This window comes from Eremomyces bilateralis (assembly GCF_010015585.1).
Source record: "Eremomyces bilateralis CBS 781.70 unplaced genomic scaffold P152scaffold_19, whole genome shotgun sequence".
In the NCBI taxonomy this organism is placed as follows: domain Eukaryota; kingdom Fungi; phylum Ascomycota; class Dothideomycetes; order Eremomycetales; family Eremomycetaceae; genus Eremomyces; species Eremomyces bilateralis.
In genome coordinates, this window is record NW_022985085.1 from 278,235 (window position 1) to 301,538 (window position 23,304).

A 23,304-nucleotide genomic window follows, 5' to 3' on the forward strand; every position below is an offset into this window, starting at 1 on the left:
GGGTGTTAGCCATAAAATCAACCACTAAAATGGAACCAATGATCTCAAAGGGTTTCAACTAGAAGGATCTTCGATTTGCAGCCACCATTGTATCTACCATCCCCGATCGACTCCACGGCGGTCACCGGATTCCGGTATGCCACTCCATGTCCTCCGCTGTTTACTCGGGCGCAGCGCTTCGAGCTTTACCATATATGTATGATTTGCCCACTAGGGGCCTTCCAGCTCGGATCACAAAGTTGAAGGCGAAGAAGCCGGTCCCCGATCCCACCGCCGAATCTCTTCTGTTCTTCGTTTCCTCGCATCGACATGGTCTGTCCATCCTTCCCTCCAGTGCACCACTTCCATTCGCGCTCCTGTATAAGAGAGCATGTATGCGCATTCCTCGCCAGTGCGTTGCTCCCCTCGCATATCAATACCACGCTCGTTCGGCAAATGTTATGCCACGGGTTTGAACGGTGCCTAACTGCGCAGGGTCGAAACAACCTTTCCAATTCCCGACGGGAGGCTCGAGAGCACCCTCCAGACGTTTACATGCGACTGGACATACAAAACACCGCAAAGGGTCAACGTAGCATATCGCAAAATCCGTTGTCACGCCGACCGAAGGATAACCAATGTTCGGGCCGAATGGCGTCGTGGCAGCATCGGAAGCCAAGGCGCGAAGCGAGGCGTTCCGATGAAAGCCGTGTGGGCGTTCGAACACCGCTCCTCAGCTTCATTTGTGGTCATCGCCCGCTCCCTCCATCGCGTGTCCCGCTGGCGGTTGTGGAGGCCCTTGCGAGTGTATGGCGGCGGGATTGAGGGGCACCGGTTGCGCGTGGGTGCCGCTCGGCGTGCCGCGGTGCGGATGCTGCGGAAAATGGTGGTGTTGGTGCGGGCTCGTCCCGTACGGCTGCTGTGGGTACGGACCGCGCATCTGCGTGCCTGGAGTGTTGCCGTTAGTTGATGGACGTCGCGTGTCGTTGCGGATGTAGCTTGAAGCAGAAATAGTACGCGAAGAAGGGCCAGAAGACAGTGGAGTTAGATTGCGAGATTTGACAAGGCGAGCGGAAAGGGGTGCCAGTTGTTGACCGGGCATGATGGCGTGAGGAAGCGGATCAGAAGAACTGCGGAAGGAGGGAGAGGAAACCACAGGAGAAACCATACCTGGTCCATTGTTTGGCGGGAACATAGGACCACCTGGTCCGTTTGCTTGCATGTACATCACCGGCTGTTGATGACCTTGCTGCGACCCTTGATGGCTCATCATCGCAGGCCTTGGGCTCGGATATCCGTTCGGCCCAGGTCCCATGCCGCCCGGTTGATGAGGATACACATTCGTTGGAACCGGGGAGTATACTTGCATCTGAGGATTCATCATCGGCACGTATCCTCCGCTCGAGTGCTGTTGCGTCATCATGTGGCCACCCATGGGCCCACCATGCGAGTTGCCGAACTGCGGCCCGCCTGGATATGGCCGCATGTTCATACCCTGGGCCGCACCTGGTCCCATACCGTTGTAGGGAATAAACTGGACGGGTGCTTGAGTGTTACCGCCATATGTCATGACAGGTTGAGACGCCCTGGGTGAAGGGTGCACCTGTCCTGGGTAATGCATGCGGTGCTCGTCGAAGGACGCTGGTCCACCGGGAATCATATGCGGTTGGGCCGGCATATGGCGAGGAGTGTGCTGAGGAGTATGTTGCGGAGGTCCAACGGAAGGGCCATGTTGCATATGAGGAGGGAGTTGATGGTGGTGAGGCATAGGTCCGTTCGGTACCATCGCGTGCGGTGGTGAAACGGATGGAGGTCCGATGGTCTTTTCGAACATGTCAATATATGACTTCTCCTTGTTCGCTTCGGGGGCGTCCCAAACAGGTGGGGTTCGATATGCGTTGGGGATTCCACCGTTGTGAGTGTAATCCCTCTTCTCTGCTTCAGCTTCCTTCTTCATTCGCTTGATAGGATTGAAATAATCATCAAGCGAGGGTCGATCGGATGTGGGCTTCGGCTTGCCTTCGAAGAAATGTGTGGCCGATTGGCCTCGAGGCTCGATTCGCTGCCGGCTGTCTGTCCGAGGGCTCGAAGCGCTGCTTGGATTTTGACTAGGCGTGAATGGCGAACCACCGGGTCTAAATTCCATGGCCTGAACATTGAACCGTGCGGTTCCAGAAGGACTTTGCAACGCCGACATGTTCCCAGCCATTGGTCCGGCTGGAATAGGTTGGATTGGGTGCGGCATGTTGCCAATGGATGGGCCGCGATGTTGCTGACGATTGTCCTGCAGCCGTTGGCTGAGACCACCTCGCTGAGGGCCTTGAGGTAACATGCCGGCGGCCAGGGACCTGTCGCCCCGAAGTGAATTGTAAGGACCTTGATTGCCGCGGTTACGCTGTTGGCCTTGACGATCTGATGGAATGGTTGGAATTGCATGAGCAACATCTGGTTTGGCCGCGGAAGGTTTCGTGGTGGCTGATTCGGTAGCAGCGGTGCTGCCCGAAGGAACCGATGCGGCTGTCTTCATGGGTTGAGGGTCGTTTGCATTATGCGCTGCTTTGGCGACAATTTCCTTCTGCTTCACCTTGTCTTTCGCAAGGATCGGAACAAGATCTTGCGGGATCGGGGTGTGCAACTTGAAGTCCTTTGCGAACTTTTTGAGGTCGTTCAGTTTCACTTGCTTATCAGCACGTGCATTTTTCCGCGCTTGTTCTTGAAGTCGGAGTTTCTCGACAGCAGAGAACTGTTTGAAAGAGTCGAGTACATCAAGTTCGACGGTCGCCGTGGCGTTTTCACCTCGGACACGTTTGCGGCTTGCGTCTGCCACTAAAGGAATTAGATGTCTCGACTCCGCTGTCATACTATTTGCGGCTCTGGGTCCTGGTTTAGAAGCTTCCAGTTTGGTAGGTCGGATTTCCGCCTCCTGCGGTTTCGGCGGAGCACTGGCATTTTTCCGTGCCATAGGTGCTGCCTGTGTGGGTGCTCCAGCCTGGGATGGGTGAGTCTCAGCACTCTTATCGTCCACGACCTGAGGCTTGGCCAGTTGAGAGGAGATAATGGCAGGGTCGGCTGCGGCTGCTCCACTGGCTTGTTGAGCTCTCCTTGCTGGTGGTTGGTATTTGTTAGGCTGGCCCATTGCCAATGGAGTATGCTCCCGTTGGACTCCGCTATATCTGTAATAATCTTAAGTCACAATTCCTTAGCCTGACTGGGGAATACGTACTTCGACTCCTCATCGGCGCCATCATCTGCTTGGGACAATCCTCGTTCCTCCGCGACATGGGACGTCAAGGCACCGCTGGATTCGATTTCTCTGGCGATCCGGTCCGCCTGCGCCACTCGTTGCTTATAGAGAGGGTGGCTACGGTCGATTTTGGTGGTGTAAATATTCTCATCGTAGTCACTCTTTGCTCCGTACAGGCGCTCATTGGCCTCGAATTGGTCCCACGTGCCGTGAGACTTGTCATCGAGTGACAGTTGCACATTGTCATTCGGTTCGGCTTCCCACCGTTGTAGGTTTCGCTCTCGCATGGCCAGGTTGCCCGAGATGTCTGCATCAGTCTTGAAGGCGCCGGGAGTCCCATTCTGGGACTTCGATTGAACAACATCTGTATCCACTTGGAGAGCGCAAAGATCGATGACATCTGCAGTGTCAAATGACATTGTATGGTTCTCACCAGTGCCAATGTAGTCGTCGGCGGTAGAGACGCCATTAGATTGTTCATTGTGTGGGAGAGCTTTCTTGACCATCTTCAAAACATATCGACTTTCGGGGGATCCAACCGTGGAACCAGAGAATATGCCATGGAATTGATCGCCGGTCTTTGTAGTGATAGTGCATGGGCGACCCTAAAGCGAAGAAACTCAAGTTAGCAAGTGGTCATGATAATATCAACAACATATTTTCAACTAAGATGTAGAGTCTGAAGCTGAAAAGTTAGAAGACTTACGATAAAAGAAGCCAACAGAAACGACAGCCTATCATTGGCATGCTTCTCTGCTGAGCCGGCCTCCATTGTAGGTGTTGAGGAAGTCTTGGTAGACGTCTGAGATTTCGGAGTGTTCAGGACACCATTGGAGACGTTTGTGTTCGAGGACTTCTGGGTGATAGGGTTCGGGCCAGTCCAGGCCTTGGGTGTAGGCGTTTTCCTAGCACGCGGGAAGCACATCAGCACGTGTAATAGTCGCGTTATGCCTGTGACTGAGGATCCTAGAGGAGAAGCGTATCTGATAGAGGGCTGACGCGATCACAGGTATCATGTGTATACTTTGCATCCCGCTTGCCAAGAAAGAGATGATCGCGCTTCACCGCTGATAATTGGACTGACACAAGAACGGACTAATCCGTACAATCCAATTGAAAGAGTGACATTGGGGTTCCCCGGTTGAGTGCAAGGAGCACTGAGACAACAAGAGCCAAAATGGAAACTCACCTGGAAGTCCCCTCCATTGGGCTAGCATTCTGCTTTCGCGCAGCATCCAACGGCTTTGCACTCATCGTCATACCTCACTCTCACGCACACGCGAGTCGATGAAGGATTTCACTGGGCATTGGCCAGCCGGAGACCGGGACCGACGCGGATGGCTGGAAGTTCCACACACGATGCAGGAGCAAAGGATTGCCAAGCAACGGGTGGTGTGGGATGAGGATAACCGATGAAAGGTAAGATCGGAAGAGGAAGAGCAAGTCCGCAAGAGAGACAAGCCAGGAGAATGCAGAGGACGTGTCGGGGTGAGAGAGTGAGAAAGAAGGCTCCGTCAACGTGGTGAAGCAACGAAGGCCAACGGCGCAAGGGGAGGAAAGCGGTCACAGTGACAGACGACGAGACGCACGATCGGGAGTGAAAAGGAGGGAACAACGAGGATCTGCAGATGGAGGAGCAGTGATGGGAGCAAGAAATAGCTTAGAAGAGAGGATGGGATAATATTGGGGATGGGGAATAGGTGTTGGAAGTGAGTGAGAGGAGTGTCTGGGGGAAGGTTTACGTTGATTTCCAGTTGATTTCCTGCTGGAGATGAATGGGCGGAAAGAATGGCGCGACGTGAGTGGTGGCCCTTAGTTACTGGTGGGTGAGTCGCTGTGGTGAGTGTCGCAGCCGGGAGCTAGAGCCACTGGTCGCTCGCTTGGCGATCCGGATGACCTGTGCATACAACTGATACACCCAACGTGCTGGCAATGAGCTGGAGAGTGTCGAATAGCAATAGCAATTACTCGGTGGTGTTATTATCAATTGGTGAAGTCAAGTACTGCTCAAAAGGGCAGATGGGGATGATGCAGTAGGAAGTGGAAATGGTAGTGGAAATGGTAGTGCAAATGGCATCGGAGAGACCAGCTCACACAGAGACAACATACACCAGAGCCAGAGTCCAGACTTCACTGTTTCATCATTTAGGCCTTCAGGGTATTCATTCTTAGTGGTCTGAGGTCGGAGCTGCTGGCTGCAGGTGGGCTGGAAACGGACAGGGAGTTGTCTATCTCTGGCATGGTCCTCCTACTCACCCACACTTTCCGCTGCTGAGACAACCAAGTAGTACATTAAAGAACTGCCAGCGGATTTCCCGACTTTCAAACTAGATTGTTTTCCGAGGCGATGGCTTTGGATATATCAAACCCTCGAGCAGTCCTTCTTATTGCAAACACGAAAGTTGCTGAGCATCCGCACCGATAGTTAGCGACGTTCACTTTCAGGGGTCGTCACCTTAAGTGTTTCCGCTCCGTGATCCGCAGCTCCGCTCCACCCTGGCTTGTTTCCACGGCGATCATTCAGCTCCTCAGCAGCACAAAACTACAACACATGACCCCGGAAACATCACAGCTGTTCCGATTCGGCAGGAGCGGACTGTTCCCATCACGCTGCCAAGGCCCAAGGGCAAACCCTGGGGAACCCCAGCCGGCCATACGAATCTATTCGTGCTGTAGGAACGGGCTATTATTAAATCCAATACTTTATCACGATACCTTACCCTGAGTCCCGAACCAATCGCCCTCGGGAAGCCCGTGAGACGCCCCGAGCTGAGTCTCTTTAGACCTCGACCTTCGCTATTTTCCTCGCGTTTCTCATCTAGACTGTACTTCGTTGCTATATCGCATGTTCTCCCCTGAAGCGATGAATCCAGTGACCGACGAGCCCGGGTCGCGCTCGTCGGGCTCCAACCGCTCTTCACAGCAATCGTCGCGCCGTCAAAATGTTAGATGCCACCAATATAACCGTTATGGTCTCCGTATAGAAGCTGACTGTCGATAACAGCCCCAGGCCCAGCTATCGCAAATCGAAAAGAGCGTCACCCATCTCCTCGTCGCCACGAAGCAGCTCCTCGAGACCCTCACCGACTGGTCGCGCCGACAAGCAAACGAGAATTCCGTGTCGGACGTATATGTTAGACTCGGGTACGAGTTCAACATCGCATGCCGCGCCTTCAACGCGATCGGGGTCGAGACTCAGGATCTGGGCCCCGTTCCCGATCTATTACGCGGGATCCTCGAAGAGACCCTCTCCCAAGAAGCGTCCCAAGCCAGCCTTGATCGCTTTCTACCACGGATACGCGATATCATTATCAATCTGCTTCACGGTCTGAAAAAGAAACAGCAGCGATTACGACAACGAGCAGGCCGAGGCGATCTGCCAAATGGTACAACCTCAAGAGTAGGAAGCGGAGGAAGCCTGGAGGCAGAACTGGATGCACAATCTGAAAAACCAAGTCAAAGACCGCAACGACAAGGGAGTGCGGATTTTACTGCCGAGAGTTCGGAGATTCCTCCACGGACCTCCTCTTCATCCGGTGGCACCGGACTGGCGCGCTATAGCATGTCAGGCGGCCGCCAGAAACGCAATACTTCATTGACGGATGCCACACGGGATTCGTCGTCATCGCTCTCCAGTAACGCATTGCAGAACATCCCAGTCATCGCCCCGTACCCCCAAGAAGATACGATCCCCACCCCAATCCAACCGGCGCCTTCCCCATCGTATAACTCCAGCCAAGACTTCCCTCATCCACCACCCCCGCCTCCACCGCCACCGAAACAGGAGGATGCGCTGCTGGCCCTCCAGCGAGGCGGAGACTTGGAGAGGAGGGCGTCCCGGAGGTTTTCGTCCTACCAAATCAATAAACAGCTCGGACTTCCCGCCAGCCAGAACTCGCCGATCCCGAATCGGGGGCGTGATATCCGCGACTCTGTCAATGCGGCCCGAATGAGAAATTCCGTGCTGCATAGCCGGTCCAAATCCACGCAACCACTGGGTGGTGGATCGCCGTCAAGGCCCAAAGCTATTTCGCCATCGCGGATATCGGAGGAGAGTGGCGAGGAGGACACCGGGTCGTTTGCGACCTTGGTGAGGCAACCCGTCGAATTGGAGGACCGAGGTCCTGTCGCGAACCTTTCATCGATCTCAGAACCGGAGCTGGGCGCGACAATCAGCAGCCCGGTGCGAGAACTAGTGCTCACCCCAGAACCTGAACCTACCAAACCTCCCGTTGCAGAACTCCCGGTACGGAGTAAATCGCGCGGCGAAACGAAGTCGCCCATCCCCACACCGTCACCACGACCATACGTGGCCGAGGAGTCGCCGCCTCCGGGCAAGGAGCTGACGCTATATTTGAAATACAAGAGCCGAGTCAAAAAGTTTGTCCTGGAGAATGGGTACGAGGAGTTGACGATCCCTCGCCTCCAGCTGGCATTTATCGAAAAGTTCGCATGGAATACTCACAATAATGGCGTCGATCTCCCTGCGATCTACATCGAAGATCAGGGCGCTCGGTACGAACTAGAAGATCTCAACGATGTGAAGAATCATTCCATCCTCGCTCTCAATGTGGAGGAGCTGGATGAGGTGAAACGCTCCATCGACGATGGCCTCAATGGGCTACGATCGATGGTGGAAGGACTCAAGTCGGCGATGGAGGTGCAGCAAGCCTCTCTTCAGCGGGTATCAGAGGCACAACAATCTACGGCCCGGGACATTGCCGGGATGACAGCCGCACCCCCCTTGGCTGCGCCCAACCAGAGCGCATCATCTCTACAGCCCGCCATCGCACGCTCTCTCTCCCAGCGTGAATCCACCGGTCAGATCACCGAAGTGCAGACGCTACGCCGCGACCTTGCCGTTATGCGGCAGACGTATTCATCCTTCCTGTCCGAGGTCCAAGCATCCATGGCCGACGTTCGTACCAAGGCTGCCTCGGTCAAGACCGTCGCCTTCAAAGCCGCCATGTCCGACCTTGAAGGCGAGCGCGGCCGAGCGTACCTCAACGAAGGAAAGAAGACGGTCACGGACGACTCGAAGAAATTGGTCGACCGCGTCGATGAGGTGCAGGACTCCATCGAGGATCTCCGCAAGGACGTGGTCCTCCGGGGCGTCCGACCCCTGCCGCGGCAACTGGAGACGGTAGCCAAGGACATCAGCCAGGCCACGGCGGAGCTGAAGAAGATGCAGGACGCCCTCAAGCGCGAGAAACCCGTGTGGACCAAGATTTGGGAGAAGGAGCTGCAAGTGGTGTGCGACGAGCGGGACCTGCTCACCATGCAGGAAGAGCTGGCCGCCGACCTCGAAGACGACCTCGAGAAAGCCGCGCAGACCTTCTCCCTCGTCGAGCAGGCCACCAAGCAGCAGAACCTCCAGAACGCGCAGAACGCCCAGGCCGCCAACCGCACGGGTAGCCGGCAGCTGCAGGCGGTGGCGCTGGACAAGGCGGTAGACCCGCGGCTGGCCAAGGACGGGGTGCTCGGCGAGGTGCGCGCGCTACAGCCGAACCACGAGTCGCGGCTCGAGGCAATCGAGCGGGCGGAGCGGGCGCGGCAGCGCGAGCTGGCGAACCGGTCGGATGACGCGTTCAAGAAGGAGCTGGGCAGCTTCGTGGACGAGGGGAAGCTGAAGCGGAGCGGGGGGGTGGAGGAGGCGGAGCGGTTGCGGAAGGCGAAGGATATCAGGATCCGGCAGGAGGTGTGGGAAAGGCAGCAGGCGAGGGCAAATGGGAAGGTGGCGGAGCGGAGTGGGAGTGGAGGGGCGCCCGCGGAGCGGGGTGGGAAGGAACGGGAGGGGAGCACGACGAGTCTGGATGTGTCCACGGCGGACACCAGTGCGAGCTCGCCAGAGGCGGCGTATCAGGATGCCAATGAAGCGCCTCTATGAGGCGCAGATTGAGTGGTTCACGTTGGGTAGTGACAGTCTTTTGGATGGGAGGGAAACACTTGGATATATGTAGGCTGAGGGTGGTTTACTCATACATTATTTTATTATACCAACGACATTTTATTCTTGGAACGCCAACATTCTGCCTCTCCAATCATAACATGAGCTCAAGTCTATGAATTCATGAATTGGCATGTCTGAACTAATGAAATGAACATTCAACATTGGCTGAGGGGTTTGCTTGCTGCAGACCTGCCGTGCCTGTTTTGGTGGTGCAAGTGGATCGCGCTAGAGGCCGATTTTGACCCAAAACAGCAAGCGCGACGAGGCGCGGTGACGAAGATGGCAAGAGCGCGGGTTTCACAGGGCAACCGCCAATCAGCGCTCGCGTAAACAAGGCCCAGCAACAACCGTCTGGACTCTTCCAATTATCACCGACGTTCCTTCTCTTCGATCAGTGATGAAGTGGTAATCTTCATATCAATTGACCTTCAGTTACAATCAATCTATCATTCCCAGGCTTGGAGCCACAGTTAAACACCGCAATCTTGATAGATTTCAAACCCCGACAAGCCACCCGGCACGCAATTTCCCAGAACCCCCTGTCGATTCCCAAACAATGCCTCGCCAGACACGCGCTGCCCTCCGCGCTCAGGCCAGCGCCGACATCCACACCGACGCCGACGCCGACCTCGACACCTCGACCTCTACCAATACGCCTGTCGAACTTACTACTACGAACGACTCTGACGCCGAAAACCACGCGCGAGCACCCCTAGGCGAGATTGCGATGAACGAGGTTGACGCATTGACCGCGCAGGAACTGGATCCGATTGATCTGAAGACGGGGATGGCGCCGACGGGGACGGTTAAGAAGGGCCGAGGGAGGGGGAGGAATAAGGGTGGGATGAAAGGGGGGGATGGAGATCGAACGGCGGAGGCTACGGCCGGAGAGCAGGGTGAGGAGCCGATAGAGGTTGGCGATGTTTTGATGCAAGTTGAGGAGCCGACTGCAGAGGCAAAGAAGGGTACGTTACGTGAGCTATGCTTGGGATTGAGCCATGTCTAACTGATAATCCCAGTTGAAGAACCGCAGCAGCCGAGTCCAGTCAAACGGACCCGTTCGACAAGACGGACCCGTGCAACAGCCAAGGAAGATGAGATCTCATGCACCGACGTTCCAACAACCGACGAGAAGCCCACATCTTTGGCCACAGATGCTAGTGAGGAATCAGAGTCCAATCAAGTAGATCCAGTTGTCAACACCGCGGCATCAATCGAGGCTATGGAGTTGGGGAGCAGTGAGATACAGCGCCATGATGCTCTTATTACGGAAGCAAGCACGAACGAGGAGGAACCCCCAACAAAGGCCGATTCCGTGCTTCCTCTGGCTGATATACCTTTATATTCTCCTTCGGGCAAACATCTACGCCCCGAGGACTCGATCGAAGCGATGGACGACCTCGAGGATGCGATCGAAGCCATTGGCAACGCCATTCCCAATCTTGAAGTCCGCAACCCTGCCCCTGAGAAGCGTAAAAGTGTCTCGAATTCCCCTGCAGCGAAAAGCCCGAAACCCGTGTCGGATATTGGTCACTCTTCCGCCACAAAGCCACTGACACCAGCGGCGAGGCAGCCAGGGCAAATTACACCGAAAGGCACGACTTCAGTCACTCGGAGCACTTCCACCCTCCTTCGCTCCGCGAGCACCAAGGCCGCACCGAAGCCGAAGGCTCCTCTTCCTTCTACTTCCAAATCCATATTGACCATCAAGCCCAAAACATCGAATACGATGCCACCGGGTACGAAGCGGCGACCTATTTCCCTGCAATTTCCACCCGCTCCAGGGCCGATAAAATCGAGCAAGCCGCCTACTCAATCGACCTTCACGCTTCCCGGTGAAGCGATCGCCGCGAAGCTCAAGGCAGCTCGTGAAGCGAGGTTGGCTGCCGCAGAGGAGGAGGCAAAGAAACGTCGTGAGTTCAAGGCACGGCCGGTACCAAAGGCGACCGCTGGAACAGTCACCGTGCACGTACGAAAGACGACTGCGAGCATAGCTAGGGAGAGTATGATTCGCGGCGAGGTTTCGGTGGCTGGAAACTCGAGAGCATCGTCCGCGAGCAGACCGAGTGTGGCTGCTAGTGGCAATGGCACTATTAAGCCAAATACGTTAAAGAGGGCGTCTATCGCGGGTGTCGCGATTCCTCCTCCCAGGCCGGCTGCGAAGGAGACGATCATGAAGCTGACCCGTCCATCATCGATCGCCGGTGCGCCTGCCACATCCATCACCAGCACCAAGCGTGCATCCACGCTGCTGAAGACCGCATCTACCTCGTCTTCCGCCACGTCGACGATCGCAAAGCGTCCATCGACCCTCGCAACCAAGCCACGCCCTACCTCCACCCATCTCGCCCCCACACCGCCCACCCGCCGCCCCTCCACTGTAGCGAGCAACTCGTCCGCGTCCGGACCCTCAGCCGCGTCCAAGCCCTCCGTCACGGCCACCGACCTCGCGACGCAGAAGGTCAAGGCGCGGGAGATCTTCAACCGGGACAAGGTGGAGAAGGAGGATCGGGAGCGGCAGCGGCGGGAGAAGGAGGACGGGGCGCGGAAGGCGAGGGCAGAGGCGGCGGAGCGGGGTCGGTTGGCGAGTCGGGAGTGGGCGGAGAGGCAGCGGTTGAGAGCGTTGGCGACGGGGACGGGGAGGAAGGTAGAGGCGATGGCGAACTAGGTTTGTGTCTCCCTTTGCAAAGAGTCTTTTGTGAAGACGGCGCTGGTGTTTGAAGGAGCGCACTGTTGTTTCTATGGTTTTGATTGCGAGCCTTTCAGGGCGGCGTTGACCCACAAAGAAGTTTAGTTGTTTCTCTTGTTTCCTATCGTCTAAGCATCATATCCTCTGTTTTCAGTTTGGCGTTGGAGCAGTTCGTTCAAGCGTGGAATTTGCAGGTTTCCATATCAGCCGGTCAACCTTGTGCGGAAACTGATTGTATCTTAGTTTATTTCAGGTGACTTCGGCTGACTTGTGTCGTCGTCTTCATTAAAATCTTTACTTGAGTCATTATCTCACTCGAGTTGCGATCCTCCCTAGCCACTGACCACTCTCAACCAGTGTTCGTAGTTAGTAGTCGAATATTAGCACGTACTTCGTAAACTGCCTCCTTTTGTGGCCAGCCGAAACTGCAATGTTGACATTCTCAATAGGATTCTCTCCATCAATTTTAAACACTAGAAGCGGAAGGCAAACAAAGGATGGAGAAATTATTCTTGATACTGAACGAGAACTGATAGCACTCCATATTTTCCGATACACTGGTTGCAATGCCGAAAATATAATTCGAACAAATAAATAATAGATCTCTACATAGTCTATTGTACCCTCCTAGGCATGCCTTTTTAGAATGCTACTTTAAATTTTTCTCATAAAGGTAATATTCGACTGAGTACATACAGTAGATGAAACATTGATATGCATCCCACTTACACCATTGAGAATCCGATTATTCCGATTCCAAAAAACACTTCTAGCCAATATTCTGTATGTCCAAAAATGGACCAAAAATGGACCAAAAAACATCAAAAAATATGCTGCGGAATCGAGAGGGTATTGAACCCGACCGGAATCGAACCGGCAATCTTCTGGATGCTCCAAAGCTGGAATCAGACGCGATACCATTTCGCCACGGGTCCGCGATATTATTCATTGCCATATTTTAGTAGATAAGGATGTCCATCAATAACCGAAGAGGGTAAAAGGCTTACCTAAGTTGCAGCCTTGTAGGGTTTAGTACTGTGCACGTGACTACTTACTATTATTCACACACCACCCATCACTTGAGGAATAGGAATGTTATTATTGTGCTGAAAATTGGTAAAAGCTAATTAAATTATGTTTTCTTTACCTTTTGTTTTAAGGTATTTCGATAGGTACAATCGACATTCATGTGAAGATTGGTCGAGGGATATGCAGAACCCCTCCGGCTTTGATTTGAGTTGAACACCTGCACCATGACTTCAAGTCTATTTACGCCGGTCCCATGCTACTATGAAACTACTGTGGATATCTGTCGTGGATCACTGATACAAACCTACGTCAACAGGATGCAAAAGCTCCTCCTATTCATCCGCACAACCTCCATAGAGCAGACTACCGCAAAGGAACTTTTCGGAGACTCGGAGTCCGTTAGGTGTGGCACAGGCACGCGGGAATAGTAGCTTGGAGACTTCACATGGCAAGGTGTCGAGAATGATCACGAGTGGGGTTTGGACTTCTCTAACTGAGAAGCATTCATAGAAACCAATTTAGTCACAACAATAGGCGAGGAAAGCATCGCGGCAGTTACGAAGTTCAGCAGTTGATGGCATGTTTCCTATGAAGCAAAGCTCCATCCATCCCTAAATAGGATCCACTCTTGTGTCAACATCACGACATCATCGATTCATATTTCATTTTTTCCTCGAATCCCTGACATAGCGGCAGTGTCCGCCGTCCCGCCGTCAATGACCCCATATTCCCATATTTGCACAGCCGCAGTTCATGAGCAAGGAGATCGTTGCCCCCGAGGAGGAGACTAGGACTCTCTTGCATGATGTATCTTGGTAGGGGATGACGACTTGACAAATTGCTAATTCTCGAAGACCCCATCTCCTTGAGGCTTGATGATGGTCTCAGGCACCAAAGTCAGGAAGATGGAATCTTTGGATACGGCGCTGAGCGCTCCGTCCCCCAACTAGGATCGATCCAATGAGCATTTGACTTTCTGGCGGGAGGCTACATCATAGGATGTTATTGAATAATTGAGTTTTTGCTGATCGGGCGGCTGCATCTATCTCCCACAGTCCTAGCTATCCTTGAAAACCGACCAGCGATCGAGGATCATTGTAGTTGAATCCGGTCCGAAAGACAGCGGAGATGTTTCGAGTTTCGACATCAAGGTAGGTCTAGCGAACAGTGGAAGTCGGTCCACTTGTTTGATAATTTGATTCTAGGATTCGGTGATCTCAATGCAAATCGCATCGCACAAAAAAAAGAAAAAATTCGATGGTCAACGCCACGATCTTCGGGGGCGGGGATCGGACTGGATGGAGGTTAGTCTTCACGCCACCACGATCATCCTACAACATCATCAGATCTCCCCTTCCTAGCGAATCTGCTGGTCTCCAACATCGCGAACAGATCTCGTACCACCTGAACTACGGACGCCCCGTTGCAGGTGTGAGATGAAGGCTGGACGATGGTGCGATCGAGGCGGCTTGTATGACCTCCGACACAGCATGCGTGTAGGCCTAGGGGGCAGGCACCCTTCGAGCCTGGCAGCAAATTCAACAGGTAATCTATCTATCAGGGGGAATCGCTTGCACGGTACAGCTGGATCGAGGAGATGTGGACAATCAAACCTCTGAGTGCAATTCGATGTCGTCAATTCCAATCTCGAGCCCCGCCTCGCTACCAAAGTTGCAGGAATATAGAGGAATAACATCTATAATATCAGCAATGTCCTTAATAGGTACCTACTTAACACTACGGCCAGGCCCCCTCCGTCAGCCTAGCAGTTGAAACAATCCCATCGAAGGCGCTCAACCGTGCAACGGAAGCCCAGTGGTCCGATCCAGCCGCACCCCAGTACTACTGCGCGCCGTACGACCGCCGATCCAGGCAAAAGTGACGGCCGCGATATTGCAGCGCGTTGAGAGCTCTATGCATGTCTGAGCCTATATCGTACCGGACGGCTGGAAAATTGCGGATCCGTCAGCCTCGAGGGCCTCCTCGAAAGACATGGGATCATTGCGCGATTGCGGTGGGGGGTGGTGCTCGATTGCGGGACTTGTTGGTTGAGATGAGCTCAATCAATATCTGCGGATACATGGGATCGTTGTAGGGCATCGCTTAGAGTAAATCCCATCGCAGCGCTGTTCAGAGGCCTGGGCGTTGGTGCCTTGCGCTCTTGTCGCTTCGCATCCCACCGTCCTACCCCTTCATTCACGTCCCGGTTCCGCGCCCCAGGAAATATGTCCTCGCACCCAACTCCCAAGAGATGAAATGGTACCATGCCCGAACGAGCTGACAGTTCGGGGTAGGTATGCGTCGTTGTTGGGGACTTGGGGTTGACAGCTCGAAAGGTTCGTCTAGGGCGGACCTCGATAGATATCCTCGCTGTCACTCTCCATTTGATGCCTTGCACGCCAGCACAGGAAGGTTTCGGACAATGAATGGCTCGTCTGGACGCTAGGAGGAGGATGGACGCCCCCACGACGATCCCATGAATGTGGTGAGCCTGTGCGAAAGCTGCGACGCTGCGCTGCAGGCTCAACGATGGAGGGATCGAGAGTAGAGACAGGGATGGACCCAGGACGAAAGACGCCTTGAACGGACAGCAAATGGCAGAAGCACGATCACCACGATGATGGCACGATGGAACGAGACGAGATCCGATAGGATCAAAAAAATTTGATAGATGATTCGGACACTGCGTCCGCGGTAGTTGATGATATTTTCTGAGATAGAGATTCATTGCACCATTGGTGCCCGTTGAAACATGCAATTTCCATGCCGCTGGAAAGCTTGAAACCCCAATTCAGGTTCCCCATCCAGACGTACCCAGCAAGGTACCGGACTTCCCACATGTGCGCCGCTAAAGTGTTCAACCTTCTCGCCGTTCCATAATCCAGCAAATCACCACGCGCGCTCCAGCTGAGGTAAGGACAAAAAAATGACACCGCATTGATGGTACACAAAGGCACGCAGCGAAAATCTTGCTGCGGTGCCCTCCATCCCGTAACAGTCATCCATGCAAGGCGCCCGTTCTTTCATGCGGTGGAAAACCACCACCGAACGCAGATCATGCCATCGGAGGGGAAATTTCCGAACCCGTGCGCCCACGCCCACCACGCCCACCACGCAACATCAACAATCGAGAAATGTTGTAGGATTTTCCGGTGTACAGGAATAAAGAAAAATGTGACGGGTTGAAAGACAACAAGGTAAAAAGACACCGAAGAAAATTCTTCGGTGCGACAGAGGCCCCCACAATGATTCGTGTCACCACATCAAACCTGGTGAACGACGTGACGAACTGCGAGTCGTCGGAGATGAAAGACAAACAGACAACACTCGGCCCCACCATGGATGCTAAAGAAAAAGTCGGCTGACATGGACACCACCGAAACTTTTGGGGTTGCATGATACAATAAAATCAAAAGGAAAAGTGCCGGACCCCACGGGTAGTGGAGGTCGAAGATTGCGGGGGTGACCACCAAGGTAAGGGACTCCAGTTTGGAGGGAGTCCGTCCAATCAAGGTTCGGCGCCGGTCCCGGAAAAAATGCAAACAAATGTGGGATGGATGCGATGCGTCTGTACGCGGCCGAGTGCAGGTGATGGGAGTTCCATCCGGATTGTAGCCGGTAGCGTGACCACGAGACCCATGAACCGATGAACGCCTTGTCAATGAACATGAACGTGAACGTGAACCGCATGACTTTTTCGGCTGTCCCCATCCGCCGATGACGCTCCCTCATCAAGCAACCGGCGAGATGGATTGCGTGATTCGATGCCGTCCGCGGGAGGAAAGCAGTCACGGGCCGCTACTGCACCGTGAATTTCCGCTTCATGTCACGCGTCTGGTCGAAGGCGCTGACATAGTCCCGGAGCTGGTGCATCGTGGACTCGGACAGACCGTATGCCTGGGTCGATGATGGGGCGGTGGAGGAACTCGAGAGGGAGGAAAGAGAGGAGCGGGAACTGGATGTGGAGAGGTGAGGTCGAGTCGATGTGGTTCGACTTGAGGATGATGGGGAGGTCGTGGTTGATGGTCGGGACTGAAATGAGGGCGTAGCGTCGTATGAGGGACGACGGAGAGCGGAGAAGTTGAGGGGAGGAGGGAGATGGAACCCATGTGTGGAGGAGGTGGAGGAGGAGGTGGAGGAGGAAGCGGAGTGTGATGAGGTGGAGGATCGTGAGCCGGTGTATTGAGGGAGATTAGAAGGTGAAGCTTGAGGTAGTAAACCCGACGTCTCGTCGGCCAAACGGCAGGCTTGTGAGCAGTAGGCACTGCCGGTGGTCTGTTTATCACAGACGAGGCAGAAGTCAGGACCCCACTCCATGATGCTTGGTCCGATACGTTTGCAGATGTATGGGAAGGCTCGTAGTGGAGGACGGAACTAGAGACCGGGTATGGTGACGGATGAACTTGACACGGAGGGAGAAAAAGACCGAATGATATGAGGAGGACGAGATGGATGAGACGCGAAGGATTGAGCCTTATGAGTGGAGGTCGACGGCAAGTCGCAAGCAAGCGTGTGCCTTATGACTTTGAACTGTGATGGCTGGACTAGCCCGATGTGGTGGTGCAAGACAGAAGACAGCAGATGACTGGAGAGTGGGGCGGATAGTCAGACTCTGGCACCCACATCTAATGATGTGTCGATCAGGTCTTATATCATGTACGTGGAGAGAATGTGAAAGAGGGATGGCGTAAGAGAGTGAATGATTGAGGTGTGAGGTATGACGGTGGGATGGAAGAATTGCACGCAATAGGCCAACGATGACAGTTCTTAGAAGTGCTGAAGATGTGTGGAGTCAATCTTCAACATGAGGACGAAAGTGGACTCGACTTGATACTTGTATGATTTGCAACCACCAGGTCCACGCAACATGACGGACGCGAGACTGCAGCGTGGTGGTCCGTTCTCCATTCTTGCGTCTTAGGACTTGGGGGAGTTTTCCTCATTCCTCGTCTGAGCGACTGGGACTTGCGACGGGAGTCCCCACGGCCCACCAAGGATGCTGCAGTCTGCACAGAACTCTGCAGGCACGGGCAGAGAGGAGGCCAGAGGGGATGGCATGCATGAAGGAGGACATGGATGTTTTGTCAGGGTGGTCAGAGTGTTTCCTCTTTCCTGAGGGAAATCCTGACTGCTGTTCCCATAACGGCATAAACCCACACTATTCTGCCTTAGTGTGGCCTTTCCCAGTGATTATTGTAGAATGCCTGTCGGACCTAAAACTGGAGGCTGCAAGAATTGACATGGATGAGAAATCGAGGATGGATGGCGCCAGCAGCGGCGTGGGTGCCTGTCTGCCTGTTGTCTGCAGACGTAAATTGTAATCCTGAAGTCGGCAAGTCGCTCTTACTGCTTTAAGCGCTAATTCGCCCCCTGTCGCCCCTCTAGGCTCTAACTTTTGCTGAGCGTTAGCGCCATGCACGCCAAAATTTCCCTGCTGACCAGCCTGACGCTGCCTGAGCCCTGAAGTGAGTGCCTGCTTGTCTGCTGTTTGCCTGCCCGCCTGCCTAACTGACCTGCCCTTTCTCAGCTCCCAGTCCTCACTTCTCACTTCTCACCCAGTACTCACTACTCACCCAATCTCTCACCACTGACCACTCACTCTATCCATGGTCCCCTGCCAGAGGGCGTGGGGGAATCTTCCCATCCTCTCTCAATCCTCTCCTCATCCTCTAACTCGTCCTCCTCTGCACCATCCTTCCCCTCTTTTGATCATATGTGCTTGATTATTTGCTCCCATTTCCTCCCTCCTTACTCCTCACCCACGCCAACCACGAACCATGGAACCACTACAGTGCTGCACCATCTCGAAAGTGGGGTTGAATGTCGTCCCCAGTCCCTCACATACTGTACTGTGTATTATTATGTAGGTGGGCTGTAGCATTGGAGTCTTTGGGAATTAGAATAGGACATCCTGGCTCCAATTTCCATTAACCGCCCCAAGCTTCTCCGTTTCAATGGAGGTGGCGTTAAGCACGCAACCCCCGTCGGGTCGCAAAGTTCGGTTGACGCTTCTCATTGTTTGCAGCCGCCCATCAGACACCATACGGAATGCCATGTCTGTTGCTGTAGGACTCCGCCACTCCCCCTAAGAATCCCGTACCACCTCCTGCTATTGTAAGTCCTCTTGGGTATCGGTTCATTCTTGACCGGGTCCTGCAACTATCCCGCAGCGCGGCTTCTCCAGCATCTCTCGTCGCAATTGGACAATAGCCGTTGGAGTTTCGGAGGGGGCTGAGTAGTTCCATAGTGCTGGATCTACATTCCTCCCGTCCCATCCCATTGGGGCCAGAGGTAATTTTCTGCGGACCGTTTCGTCCACATACATGAGCAGAAGAGGGGAACTCGAGCAAAATCCATCGTCTACTTGAGCGGTTTGCGCTCACTTGCCGCATGATTAGACGTCGCAGTTCCACCGTTCTCCCGTCGGTAGTATCAGAACAAGGGCACAGATTCGGGGTCAGGCGGCTATTCTGACCTCAAAGTCACAAACCGTGGAGGTAACTCCGGAGTGCTCACTAATTCTTGGAAGAGACCACAGGCTTGGACGGATGAACCACTCAAACGCGGGGTCTTTAATCAAACCGATCCCGCGAATGATGGTCGTCTAAATGCCACGCCTCCCAGCTGACAACCGCCTGGATGTCCAATTGCGTTGCAATATTCGACCATTCATTCATCTATAAACTTCAGGCAGCCTAATAATACTGGTAGCGACGAGCAAGCAATAAGCGACTCAGGCAACAACCTTTACCTTCCTTTGAACGGCAATTTTCCGCCCGGTGGGCAGTGGAGTACACTTGGCCTCAACAGGCCAAACCCCGATCTAAGTCTCCGGTTGTCTGCAGCATTCCGCGGTGTCCTTTCCCGTTCCTATCCTCTGCCACGCCAACGGGACATTGCGATTTTCTCGAATAAACGGCGTAGTTCCAAGACGGTCGGCTGCATGATCTTTGAACCGCTCTGGATATTCGGGGTACACAAACAATGCTCGTTGATTGGAACTGGAGCGGCATTTGGGTTCCCAAAGTTCTTTCTATTCACGCCTTTGCGGATCGTCCAAACTCCTTGAAAGGCGGAAGATCAATGAGGACCTGGACCCGATTCAGGTCTGAGCTGAACTGATTGATCAATTGACGAGTTTCGGAGAAGCTAGCCCTAACCATTTGCTCAACCGTTTTTTTTAAATCTCTCCGGCCTGATACCCTCCGCTGTGCGCTCTCCTTATGATGATGAGAGTCTGAGACACCAGATGCTAACTACCGGCGAGAGACAAAGTCGTCTGATCGTCTCAAAGCTGGCCCTAAATGGATGCCTGTTATCGCCGCAGTCCGAACCGGGCATTCGTCAATTCGATCCTTGTTGGAAAATATCAATGTTTATCTTTTCGTCCCTAATAAACCCTCCCACTTTCTCCAAAAACCGCCAATTGTCAAATGAAGGTGGTTGCTGAAGCAGGCAATATCCCATAAGCGAGGCCATCAGGGGCCGGATAAAGCACACTCCAATTATATGGCGGACGGGGTTGTCCATGGCGTTTTCCGCCGCGCTCACCCTCCCTCAGCGCCATCCGGTGCCTCCGGAGGGTCCCAGCTTGCGCCAGATCAGCTGCTAGCGAACGGACGTGTCCGCCGGGAGGACCACCTGAACCGCTGGAGGCTTGACGGCTTGACGCGGATCGGATCTCAATGGACAATTCTCATAGTTCACGAACTGACAACACGGGGTAAGCGGGACAAAACTGTAGGTTGCCGTGAGCACGGGATCCATTGAGATTCACTAAATCGCCAGCTTTGTGTTTCCACGCCACGGAAGGACGGTGATGGGGTGGTGGTGCCTGGCTACTGAGCACTGTTTGCTGGCGTCCGATATCATCGCGCCATTTTAAACCTTGAAGGTTCGGAGACGGTGACACAAGCACGAAGCGAAGAAACAGTCGATGGATATAAACCCCCTTGTCATTAACGGACGACGATATCGATTCCTTGGGGCGGACGATGCCAGGCACTGAGGCAGATGCATTCGTCCCCTCACTTATCGACCAAGGTCGTGATCAAAGGGGATGGATACCCTTGAAATCCGCTCCGAGGAGGGATGGTCCTCCCAGTCTCCCACTACGTCGTCCTTCTGTTTGATCTCGTACAATCCATTGGAATTTTCCTCAATTATCCCCACGTTCGCTCTCTGGCTGCGTCTACCTCGTCGCAAAGTCAGGGTCTCGAGTGGTTCGTCGCTCATGCAAGCTCCGGGATATCTCGCTGTACGCCATTCCATCCTGCACCTCGTTTCCCTTGGCAGGCCGTCCAGTCCATGCAGATGGCAGCATATCGAAAGCATACAGTGATTTCGCAGTCGAGATTACGCTTGCAGAGGACGGGATGTTTGGGGAACGAATATTGCCCAGCGTCCGGATGCCGGTGTCTCGGGCGTGAGTATCCACACTCGAGCATAACTACGGCATACATGATACACTACCTATGCGCTCTATGCGCATCATCTATCCTAATATCCTAGTATACACTGTCAATCTGTCATACCTCCGCATCATGAACGGCGCTACTTCCATCGTTTGTTAGATCGTTATTGCGACTATATTGCGTGGGGATTGCGGAGGTAGCTAAGGCGACTAGTCTCTCATGTCGGATTGTCTATGGTCGATGGATGTGGGATACCTGGAGTCCTGGACAGTATGGCAGGCTATCCCCTCACCAGTTCGCTACCTCCCCAGCTTCGGCGAAATATCGCTTATCATGAAGCTGGTCGCAATCATCAGAAGTCGGAATTATCTCTCTGCTCGATGCTTAATGCAAGTCAAGCGATTCCAAATTAGCATACCCTCAAACGCCCGTGCATCGCTCATATCGGCGTGCCGATTGTCCCGTTCCTGGTCCCAGCGACCCCTGTGTCCCCTTCCCTTTCTCTAAACTTTCCCATCCTCTGCTTTTTTTTTTGTCGCCGTCTTGCGGTTTGGGCAATTTGGGACAGCGGAGGGCTCTGTCATTTGCCAATCCAGCATGAACATGGGGAAGCGGGACGCCCCACAGCTGGGTCTGCCCGTCTGGGGAAGAGATCATCAAGGCGCGAGCGGCCATGGGCAGCCCGCGGACCCGGCGGGATTGCGGGAATGGTGCTAATTTCGCAGCCAGTTCAGTACTCTGTATCCACCACGGCTTTGGAGTTTGGGAGTTTGGCTAGGTTCTCGCGAACTGCTGTTGACGCCATGATTCATGAGTCCTGCAAGCAACCAGTTAGCCTACCCTAGCCTCTACCCTCTCCCTGATCGTCCAGGCTAATGAGAACATCATCATTAATGCCAAGATGGAGACTTTGGCTACAAAGTCTGGGGAACGGATACCGCCGTCGACATTCGACAGTCCATCTCCGGCAGTGGGAGATTTGCTCCCGCTAGTGGTGGAGTTACCCGGACCAGACAAAGAGGAGAGTTGCAAATTTGCAGAGGATCGCTGTGCCATTGACAAACCACAGACAATCATCGCTACGTATCATCATCTCTTATTGAACTACTAACTTAACGAACTGCGGAACGACAGAGGTGAGACTTGCCACTTGGACCTTCAGTTGAAAATGATTGACCCCTTGACAATGCCACCATCGGTCCTCCACCAACCCTAACGTCCCTAGTTAGTAGCTAAGTCTCCTATCGTCTATCGGCAACTCGATTTCCCGTCCGCCTTCCAAGCCATCATCTATTGTACCCGTGTGCATTCACCAGCAGCTGGTTGGAGCTCGCGCTACTACTGGGAAACTTTCCGTGTTTCGCTTTACCCCGCAAACTGCAACTGTCCATCACCGATTCACAGCCCGTGCGTCGCCAATCCACCCCCCCGCCCAGCGCACGAATTCACGATGCCGACTTTTTTTGTTTGATCCTCGCAGGAGTCGAGCGGGGACACGAGAGAAAACTCGCTGTAGTCTCGAGTCATACAAATCGCAGGCTAAACTCGGCTTGCAAATAGTTGCCCTCTCGTTAGTCGTCAATCGTCATGCATCAAAGTCACCCTGAACGTTGCCATGCGCAAGACAGCAAAACGCATGAGTGATGCGCGTCGCCTCTTCACGTTGCGCCATGCACCTACGCGTTCAAGCGATCAGGATTCCAATGACCATATTTACCGCGCTGACGCCACGGGAAGCTACCGTTTTCGTTTCGAAGTGCAGAGTTGCGGCGATCTATGGGCATGGAAGTCTTATCGTTGGCCTGTTCGTCGGGATTTGCAATGGGAGGGCCCTCAAGTTTATTTTTCGGAGTTCGAAGCATTACGTCTCGATGCGGACGCATATCTGCATTGCCTCTCTCTGAGGACGATCTGGGCTGCGGGTGTTCAGACAACCATCTCCTGCTGCGTCTTCTTGAGGGGCGATGATGTGCGTAACTTGAATGGTTGATTTGCCCCC

General features: G+C 53.9%; 6 protein-coding genes and 1 non-coding gene across 7 annotated transcripts; 3 read left to right on the plus strand and 4 right to left on the minus strand.

Moving 5' to 3' along the window:
- Window positions 1-718: 718 nt before the first annotated feature.
- Window positions 719-3,995, minus strand: P152DRAFT_451346 (uncharacterized protein; the record flags this gene model as incomplete). Its single annotated transcript, XM_033678222.1, has 3 exons — window positions 719-3,152; window positions 3,203-3,828; window positions 3,930-3,995. 3 exons carry the CDS (start codon window positions 3,993-3,995, stop codon window positions 719-721), a joined length of 3,126 nt encoding a protein of 1,041 aa, XP_033531884.1.
- Window positions 3,996-5,788: 1,793 nt separating this feature from the next.
- On the plus strand, window positions 5,789-9,247 carry P152DRAFT_460763 (AIP3-domain-containing protein). The gene is made up of 2 exons (XM_033679987.1): window positions 5,789-6,167; window positions 6,228-9,247. Exons 1-2 carry the CDS (start codon window positions 6,087-6,089, stop codon window positions 9,108-9,110), a joined length of 2,964 nt encoding a protein of 987 aa, XP_033531885.1. The 5' UTR covers window positions 5,789-6,086; the 3' UTR covers window positions 9,111-9,247.
- A 324-nt stretch (window positions 9,248-9,571) lies between these two features.
- Window positions 9,572-12,251, plus strand: P152DRAFT_484058 (uncharacterized protein). Its single transcript, XM_033681981.1, has 2 exons — window positions 9,572-10,138; window positions 10,193-12,251. Exons 1-2 carry the CDS (start codon window positions 9,730-9,732, stop codon window positions 11,839-11,841), a joined length of 2,058 nt encoding a protein of 685 aa, XP_033531886.1. The 5' UTR covers window positions 9,572-9,729; the 3' UTR covers window positions 11,842-12,251.
- Window positions 12,252-12,715: 464 nt separating this feature from the next.
- On the minus strand, window positions 12,716-12,797 carry P152DRAFT_t53. The gene has a single exon. It is a non-coding gene; the product is annotated as a tRNA-Trp (tRNA).
- Window positions 12,798-14,722: 1,925 nt separating this feature from the next.
- On the minus strand, window positions 14,723-15,783 carry P152DRAFT_106047 (uncharacterized protein). The gene has a single exon (XM_033673580.1). The coding sequence runs from the start codon at window positions 15,617-15,619 to the stop codon at window positions 14,951-14,953; it is 669 nt and encodes a 222-aa protein (XP_033531887.1). The 5' UTR covers window positions 15,620-15,783; the 3' UTR covers window positions 14,723-14,950.
- Window positions 15,784-16,488: 705 nt separating this feature from the next.
- Window positions 16,489-17,596, minus strand: P152DRAFT_106037 (uncharacterized protein). The gene is made up of 2 exons (XM_033673579.1): window positions 17,408-17,596; window positions 16,489-17,364 (listed from the first exon to the last, which is right to left on the minus strand). Exon 2 carries the CDS (start codon window positions 17,206-17,208, stop codon window positions 16,690-16,692), a length of 519 nt encoding a protein of 172 aa, XP_033531888.1. The 5' UTR covers window positions 17,209-17,364; window positions 17,408-17,596; the 3' UTR covers window positions 16,489-16,689.
- A 3,225-nt stretch (window positions 17,597-20,821) lies between these two features.
- Window positions 20,822-21,563, plus strand: P152DRAFT_106018 (uncharacterized protein). Its single transcript, XM_033673578.1, has one exon. The coding sequence runs from the start codon at window positions 20,983-20,985 to the stop codon at window positions 21,400-21,402; it is 420 nt and encodes a 139-aa protein (XP_033531889.1). The 5' UTR covers window positions 20,822-20,982; the 3' UTR covers window positions 21,403-21,563.
- The last annotated feature ends 1,741 nt before the right edge of the window (window positions 21,564-23,304 follow it).

Bases quoted from the DNA above. Each gene is read 5' to 3' on its own strand.
- P152DRAFT_460763 (XM_033679987.1), top strand. From the start codon at position 6,087: ATGAATCCAGTGACCGACGAGCCCGGGTCGCGCTCGTCGGGCTCCAAC. The intron at 6,168-6,227 runs GTTAGATGCCAC...TGTCGATAACAG, and splicing joins AATCGTCGCGCCGTCAAAAT to CCCCAGGCCCAGCTATCGCA.
- P152DRAFT_484058 (XM_033681981.1), top strand. From the start codon at position 9,730: ATGCCTCGCCAGACACGCGCTGCCCTCCGCGCTCAGGCCAGCGCCGAC. The intron at 10,139-10,192 runs GTACGTTACGTG...TGATAATCCCAG, and splicing joins GACTGCAGAGGCAAAGAAGG to TTGAAGAACCGCAGCAGCCG.
- P152DRAFT_106047 (XM_033673580.1), bottom strand. From the start codon at position 15,619: ATGAATCTCTATCTCAGAAAATATCATCAACTACCGCGGACGCAGTGT.
- P152DRAFT_106037 (XM_033673579.1), bottom strand. From the start codon at position 17,208: ATGGAGTGGGGTCCTGACTTCTGCCTCGTCTGTGATAAACAGACCACC.
- P152DRAFT_106018 (XM_033673578.1), top strand. From the start codon at position 20,983: ATGGTCCTCCCAGTCTCCCACTACGTCGTCCTTCTGTTTGATCTCGTA.